At 34.4% G+C, this 9024-nt stretch overlaps 1 protein-coding gene across 1 annotated transcript in view; it reads right to left on the minus strand.

Annotated features, from left to right (window-relative positions):
• Positions 1-6690: 6690 nt before the first annotated feature.
• The window catches only part of LOC108773904 (zinc finger protein 862-like), a 7184-nt gene continuing 4850 nt past the window's right edge, over positions 6691-9024 (minus strand). Inside the window, exon 2 of the mRNA XM_018539879.1 lies at positions 6691-7346. Within this exon, the coding sequence (XP_018395381.1) occupies positions 6691-7346 (656 nt within the window). The remainder of the gene's footprint in view (positions 7347-9024) is intronic.

Here is a 9024-nt window from a genome sequence, read left to right on the forward strand (position 1 = left end):
TCCTTAATATAAGGGCCTCTGGGGCGAGGCTCCCTAGTCGCACCCCGAGTGCGCACTAAAATTGGAGCGGTTAATAATTGTAAAAAGAAATTGGAGTTGCGTGTACATTATACGCATACTCTTATTAAGAAAGGGGAAGGGATAAGGAAGGGAACGGCAATTGCTTACTTGTATAACCGAAGATGGCGGCGGTCAGTCCCTCACGGTGCAAAAGGCTTCAGAGGGGCTTCGGAGGCGCACGGTCGTCGTGGGTGGTCCTAGTGGACTTCGAAAGCCACGGAGACGCACGGTCGGTCGTGGGTGCTCCTGGTGGACGTCGACGACCTCGGAGGCGCACAGCGGTAGACGGGCCGTGAGTGGGCCTTGGTGGGCTGTCTCTAACCGAACACCAGATCTTGGTCAGTTGACTCGGGCAATGCCTCGGACAACTGACTTCCGATCAAAGAGGTGACTTGAGCGAACAAGAGGGAGACCGGGCCAGTCAATTCGGGCCTATCGCCTCGGAAAACTGACACGGTGGACCGATGATTAGAACTGTCTCTGTGCGCTTCCGAGGGCCTGTATTTGTACCCCAAAAGGGCGGATTTTTCCTTTGTCTGAAATTGTTGCAACGCTAGCAACTTGTGACATGATTTACGATTTTTCTTAACTTTTATCATTGCTGATGTTAGCGTTTTTTTTTTGTTTCAGTAATAAAGATTTTACGATTTTTCTTGGGTCTTATCATTGTTGCGTATCTCGCGTCTCCCCGGAAGAGGTTTGACAATAAGGAGATTTATGATCTGGCGCAATGGACATGGCGCCTGCTATCTCTTGGACGAATTTTATTATATCGCGGGTCGCCCTCAGATAGTACTTTTGAGTGTTCGTTATCGTGTAATTGTACTTAGAAATGTACGATTCCGCAATTGTAATCTCTGCCAGCCTTTTGTATGTATGCTATTTTCATCTTTTGATTTTTCCTTTTGAGTGACATTTACGAGTCTCCCAGCGCGTGGAGTGCACTTAGGCTCTATTATCAGATATCTGCGCTCGGGCCTGTCTCGTAAATCTTACTCTAGATATGACGCTGACCAACCCTTTGAAAGAAAAGAATCGTGGAGTCTACAGAACGTAACAATATAAAGTTTTATATGTAATATATACAAAATATGTTTGCAGTAGACAGGTACGCTAAGGAATGTCCAATAATTGATACACGCATATGTGTGATGTCTTAATAAATGGACGTTTGTCCATAAATGAAATTTTTTTTTATAGAAGTATCATTTTTAATATGAATAAATTATATAATACTTAATTTCTAAATAATATAAAAAATTGCTTAAAAATTTATTTAGAGCAACACTTATTATCAAAAGCTTATAATATTTAAAATTGTCACAATTTGTCCAACAATTGGGTCATGTCCGCGAACTGGTACATTTACTTTATATTATTTATTTTTATTTTTTTTTATTTTACATTATTTTATGACAACTGAAAATAATTGTGGTATAAACCATATTTTATAAAACTGCAAACTTTAAAATTAATTATTGATCAAAACATAAATCAATAATAGCATTATTGTCAGTTTCTTGTGAGCTCGATGTAGTCATCTTATTTGTGTAGGTTTCTTTGGAAACAATTTTATGAATAACTTTTGGTGGCAGAACGTAGTTTGTAATGTGGCAGCATTTGTCATTTCTTTTCAGTCCGAAACGAATCATTAAGATTGCATTCGCCATTTCGATCGACATCTTATTTCGTACTTTATTTTTTACGAGATTTAATTGGCTAAATATTCACTCAACTTATGCATTTGAATACGGTAAAATGAGCATCGACAAAGCAAAAGTAACCAATTCGGCGAATGGGTTATTTCCAGATGCATCCCTGTATTTACTTACTTCATTCCAAAATGCTGTCGTATCGGTTTTGTACTTCCAATTAATCAAATTAATTGTTGACAGTTGCAATTCGATGTCTTTTGAGTTACCCATGTACTCCAATAACGGTTGTATTGGTTCTTTATTCGCCCGCAATACATTATATACTGACAGCAGCGATATTTTTTTAAGTATTGTTACGTTCTCAGGCAACCCTTGTTTAAGCTGCTTGAAAAGATTATGTAAAAATGATTTGCAACGATCGCGGATACATTGCTCATCACGAATGTTAATTTTTTCATCCTTCCTGAGCTGCTCCATTATTGTCTCAAACGAATGTCCCAAGTATGGCTGTGGATCGAGATGTTCTTTGATGGAATTCAGTAGAGGATCTACATTACATGATGGCAATACGAGTTTTCTCGAAATTCCTTGTACTACGAATGAAAGATCGTTTAAAAGTTTTAAGTGATCGTTTTTCTCGCTTTGGAATGCCTTGTTCACAACTTGTATTTCGGACAAAATTGGTTTCAGAAATAATAAGTATAGCATATTTGCCTCATCACAATACATGTTATATAGAATTTCCCCAGTGTAGGATTTTTCCGAAAGTCTCGTTATATTAAAATGAGTTTTTAACTCAAGCCATTGATGCAATATTCTATTAACAGCTGCTTCTATAGATATCCCTCTTGTGTTGGAAAGGACCCCGCACGTTTCTTATGGGAAAGTACTTTCGGTCAAAATGGCTGAAAATTTAGTATGTTGTAGTTTATGGTGTCCTGATCAGAAGTCTCAATGGGCACATGGTCCTGGAATCAACAAGTTCTGAGATATTGGAGCTCAAAAGGCGACATCGGATTCATATCGATTATTATGAAAAGTAACATATTGCTACGTTGCCTTCTAATATACAGTATAAATATTTCATTGGTATATAAAAAAACATGTTTTTATTGTCTAGAATATATACTTATTATCTTCACGGCATGTTAGTTAGTTGTACGATAACAAGCATAGTGATTATAATTGGGTATTGTGATGCGTGTGTAAACTTTTACCGCAGCACCTGTAAAGCCTCGGTGGCCTAAGAAAACCATTTTCTTTTCCTTATATGAGTATTTGTGTTTGCAGAAAATGGTTAATAGATTGCGAATACCATGTTATATATGAGACATTCCATTATAAATCGAACACTTTTCAGACGACTATTTTTTAAATCGCTTGAAACTTTTTTTACGTGTTCTAGGCATGAAAAAAGTGGACCTGTGTCTCGGGAATTTTTTTTTTTTTTTTTTCGAAGATATCGGGATTTTAATTTTTGACGTGATGCATTTTATGGCTTCATTCAAACCTTTATATCTCCGGTAAATTTTGTCGAAATGGAACGAATTTTTTTTCATTTTGAAGCTGAAAACGTCAGCTTTCTAATGCTTATTTTTTCAATTAGTGAATTTGCAAAAATAGCGGTGTAAATAACAAATTAATGTTTTAAAATGAATTTTGACATTGATGAACCAGGTTTGGTAAGTTGAAAAAAATTCCATTGAATTCCTCGTCAAATTTCCTAAAAAAAACATATTTTTCCAGAATGGTATCTTTATGGGCACTATTAGAAAAAAATTAATTCTTCCGCGGCGCGCGCACCTCCACGGCGCGCGGGCTCCCGCAGGGACCGTCCGTCAGCCGGCGCGCTAGGTAATGTGCGTATGTATATAACATGCTCAATAATATATATATATTCCCGATATATTTATAGATTTTAAATCAGTTTTACGTAATCGATTATTATTTAAAGAATATGTCTATATTTTTTATAATACAATGTTACTGAAGTCAGTATTATTTTCATTTCCTTAGGTACATGTATGCACGCAGATTTTTTAAGAAAGGTGTAGATGATAGGAGTACAAATTATTATTTAGAATATTTGTAATGCAAAAATGTTTATTTCATTATTTTTACAATCAAATAATTAACTATGAAGCAATAATATACTTAAGTTATTGTAAGTAATTCACTTTGGTTAGAATGTCAAATCGCGCGTCAGTGATTTCAATTTGTCCCTTTGCCACCGCAAAAAAGGCTTGCTGCCCGAGCAAGTCTTCAGAAACCCAGTAACCCTATTCAGACACCCAAAGAATTGTTTGATTGGGCTAAGCAGGCATTACCAAATGTCCATTGCGAGTTTTTTACGAACGAGCAGTATGAAAGCAACGAAAACAAATTAACTTCGCGTTTTCAACTGGCAAAAACCATAAAAAAAAAAAAATTTGAAATCACTGACGCGCGATTTGACATTCTAACCAAAGTGAATTACTTACAATAACTTAAGTATATTATTGCTTCATAGTTAATTATTTGATTGTAAAAATAATGAAATAAACATTTTTGCATTACAAATATTCTAAATAATAATTTGTACTCCTATCATCTACACCTTTCTTAAAAATTCTGCGTGCATACATGTACCTAAGGAAATGAAAATAATACTGACTTCAGTAACATTGTATTATAAAAAATATAGACATATTCTTTAAATAATAATCGATTACGTAAAACTGATTTAAAATCTATAAATATATCGGGAATATATATATATTATTGAGCATGTTATATACATACGCACATTACCTAGCGCGCCGGTTGACGGACGGTCCCTGCGGGAGCCCGCGCGCCACGGAGGCGCGAGCACCGCGGAAGAATTAATTTTTTTCTAATAGTGCCCATAAAGATACCATTCTGGAAAAATATGTTTTTTTTAGGAAATTTGACGAGGAATTCAATGGAATTTTTTTCGACTTACCAAACCTGGTTCATCAATGTCAAAATTCATTTTGAAACATTAATTTGTTATTTACACCGCTATTTTTGCAAATTCACTAATTGAAAAAATAAGCATTAGAAAGCTGACGTTTTCAGCTTCAAAATGAAAAAAAATTCGTTCCATTTCGACAAAATTTACCGGAGATATGAAGGTTTGAATGAAGCCATAAAACGCATCACGTCAAAAATTAAAATCCCGATATCTTCGAAAAAAAAAAAAAAAAAATTCCCGAGACACGGGTCCACTTTTTTCATGCCTAGAACACGTAAAAAAAGTTTCAAGCGATTTAAAAAATAGTCGTCTGAAAAGTGTTCGATTTATAATGGAATGTCTCATATGTGAAACAGCTTTAATGCCTCGAAATATGGTCAAACTATATGGTGATGATAATGCAGGTAGGCAGAAAATAATTATGTCCAGACGAATTGATGCTGGAAGACCGCCTCTTGACATAACACCACTAACTCGGATATGCAACAATTGTAATTTTTCGATCGTACGAGAACTACAAGCACTGGAAAATAATCCTTCATGCTTAAAACTAAATTTTTAAAATAAACTTTATCCCATTCTTGTATGATTTGCAATACAGTTCATGATGTACACAAACTTTCTTTAGATTGTCGAAAAAATATTTATTCGAAGGAATATTTATAATAAATATTCCTTCATGCTTAAAACTAATTAGTTTTAATAAAAACAACAAAATAATAATGATGTCAAATTACGGTATTAAAACAAGCAATGTAAAAATGACAAAATTTATTAAATATTCTATTAATTATAACGAGAAACGTTTCAACTTTACAAAGTCCTCTTCAGTCTCATTAGTAAAAACATATAATAATATAACTTTTTCGTCCCCGTAGTCTGATAAATCAATTAATCTTAGTCATCAAGTCCGCAAATAAAATTCTTGTGACAACTGTCGATGAGCACAGACCTATTCTTCATATACATTGTTACATTTTAAAGCGGAAAATTATACATAGCATCTAATCTGGCAGTTGTGATGCTGATGTATTTGTATTCGGCTCGAGAAACAATTTTATTTGCGGACTTGATGACTAAGATTAATTGATTTATCAGACGGGGACGAAAAAGTTATATTATTATATGTTTTTACTAATGAGACTGAAGAGGACTTTGTAAAGTTGAAACGTTTCTCGTTATAATTAATAGAATATTTAATAAATTTTGTCATTTTTACATTGCTTGTTTTAATACCGTAATTTGACATCATTATTATTTTGTTGTTTTTATAACATAACAAGCGTTATTTATGTAATTATTTATTTGTTTATATTGTTTATATACACGCGGAATTAGTTTTAATAATTCGAATAAATATATTTTTTCGACAATCTAAAGAAAGTCTGTGTACATCATGAACTGTATTGCAAATCATACAAGAATGGGATAACGTTTATTTTAAAACATTTAGTTTTAAGCATGAAGGATCATTTTCCAGTGCTTGTAGTTCTCATATGATCGAAAAATTGTAATTGATGCATATCCGAGTTAGTGGTGTTATGTCAAGAGGCGATCTCCCAGCATCAATTTGTCTGGACATAATTATTTCCTGCCTACCTGCATTATCATCACCATATAGTTTGACCATATTTCGAGGCATTAGAGCATAGGCATTAGAACATATATAACATGGTATTCGCAATCTATTAACCATTTTCTGCAAACACAAATACTCATGTAAGGGAAAGAAAATGGTTTTCTTAGGCCACCGAGGCTTTACAGGTGCTGTGGTAAAAGTTTACACACGCATCACAATACCCAATTATAATCACTACACTTGTTATCGTACAACTAATTAACATGCCGTGAAGATAATAAGTATATATTCTAGACAATAAAAACATGTTTTTTTATATACCAATGAAATATTTATACTGTATATTAGAAGGCAACGTAACAATATGTTACTTTTCATAATAATCGATATAAATCCGATATCGCCCTTTGAGCTCCAATGTCTCAGAACTTGTTGATTCCAGGACCACATGCCCATTGAGACTTTTGATCAGGATACCATAAACTACAACATACTAAATTTTCAGCCATTTTGACCGAAAGTACTTTCCCATAAGAAACGTGCGGAGTCTTTTGTAATATTTGTAAGGGGTGTACACCACAGTTGATCGTCTCGTAAAGCTGAGTGTATTTTATTTGACACGTAACGGATTTTGAAAACCAATTATGAGTCTCGTGAATTAAAAAGTCGTGATTTCGCGGGAGAGTATTAGTCATGGCATGTGACACAGCAAGCTGTAAGGAGTGGCAGAGACATCTAATCAAAATCAATGATGGAACTTCTGCTTTTAGTTTTGTATAAACACCGTTATTTATCCCGACCATAACTGAATTGTCTGTTCCAATAGCTATCAAATTTTGTAAATCTAATTTCATTTCATGGAGAGTTTTCTTTAGAGCGCTGACAATACTATCAGCATTACACGTTTCCAGCTTGGTCAGCGCTAGAAAACTTGAGATGGTTTTTCCATGATTGTTACTGTAGTATATTATAACGATACCCAACAGTTTATTCACGGACACATCGTTCGACTCGTCCAATAAAAGACTATATTTACCGTTGCCAACATCACTGAGCAGGTCGTTGAGGAAGTGAGGACCTAGTACATTTTTGATAATCTCATTGCTTTTTGTTCAATGCAGTCGTATATTTTGAGCAGCTACACTATCCTTGAAAATATTATTGCACATTTCACCCAAATAATCACATGAAACGATTGCGGTATGTACACAGATAAAAAATACCATCGATCCTTCGATAGCTGACGAAGTCAGGTGCTGTTCGCAAAAAGATAATTTTTGTTGCCTTTGTGAAGCGAATGGTTTTACAGCTTCTGTATTTTTATTTGTTTTGCTATGAATGATTAGATCCGCATATCTTGTTGTTAACTCGCATTTGCAAAACTTGCTGTAGACCCTCGTATCGTAGCCCAGAACCTGTTTTGTGATAAAATTTTGCAAGAAAACTGTGTGACAAAGGGATGTAACATATAACATGAAATGTGTAAGAAAATTTTCTCCATGAAAGACATTGTGGAATTACGGAAACATGAAAAGAATATATATATACCTGAACAATCCAATCTTTTAAGTGTACATCTGTGAGCCAGGCAGTTGTGAATTTTTGAATATGAGTCTTTTTTTAATCCTTGCCTATCTTGAAAGAAATGTGGTAGTATTAGGAAGGTTAAATGGAGGAAGTAATACTGGAATCAAATGACAGTTTGGTGAAGTTTGTTTAAGGCAAAATCGAAATGCAGTGTATACCAGCGTATACACGCATCGCAGGTTAGGTCGACAGTGTTGTCTGAAAATAAGCGAGGGCATTTAGGAACACAACCGCTCACCGAGCTCACGAATTATTTGATTGGCAGTGTCCGTTCGATATCAGAATATAGACGAAACTGAGACAAAGGATTTGTTAGCACTGAGAGCTAAAAAAAAAAGAGTCCCCAGTTTGGGCGCAGTGAATTGTCGGTGGAATCGGATGAACGTATCAGTGATTTCTGGTGGAAACTACACGCAAGAGGCTAGTGGTTTTCAGTGGGAAATAAAGACGCTCGCAGTGGAATTTGGGCAAAACGAGTTGGCATTACTGTTTAGGATAAAAGCACAGTATATACAGTAGCGCAACTCTCTGTCGGCACCTTTGATGTTACCGTAGCTAAAAATGAACTGCACATGCGCGGCCGAGGCGCGTAACCAATCAGGGCACTGTATTCTATCTCACTTCTGCTTTCTGTTTATAACCTTTTTTCTCTTTCTAATTTATGTTCTAGCAATGTCCTAACCTAATTTGCACATTTGAACATTTAATACGCGTATTAACAAGTAACTTTTATAAAATTATCTTAATTTATTCCATTATTCACAGCGAATACAGAAATCTATAGTTCTCGTTTACACTATATAGATATTTAATACTCACAGTGAAAAACGAGACGCATTTGAAAGAGAAAATAAAATAAAAATTAAACATATATAATGCACATTTATTTTATAACACTATATTTTGCAATTAAATATACCCACAAAATATATTATTATTAACTAATTGTACAGCAATATTGTATGTATAGCATATATCTTGTGTATACAATATAATATATACGCAATTAGAACAGAAAGTCACAATAAAGTCAAAATGACATTAGAATGATTGAAAAATGACTTTTAATGATCATTTTGGAACAATTATAACATCATTTTGATACAATGATGACTTGTTTTGTTTGGATATATAATTAATGTGGTATTTTATATTTTGAAATATCATAT

Source organism: Cyphomyrmex costatus, unplaced genomic scaffold (genome assembly GCF_001594065.2).
Source record: "Cyphomyrmex costatus isolate MS0001 unplaced genomic scaffold, Ccosl1.0 scaffold224, whole genome shotgun sequence".
In the NCBI taxonomy this organism is placed as follows: domain Eukaryota; kingdom Metazoa; phylum Arthropoda; class Insecta; order Hymenoptera; family Formicidae; genus Cyphomyrmex; species Cyphomyrmex costatus.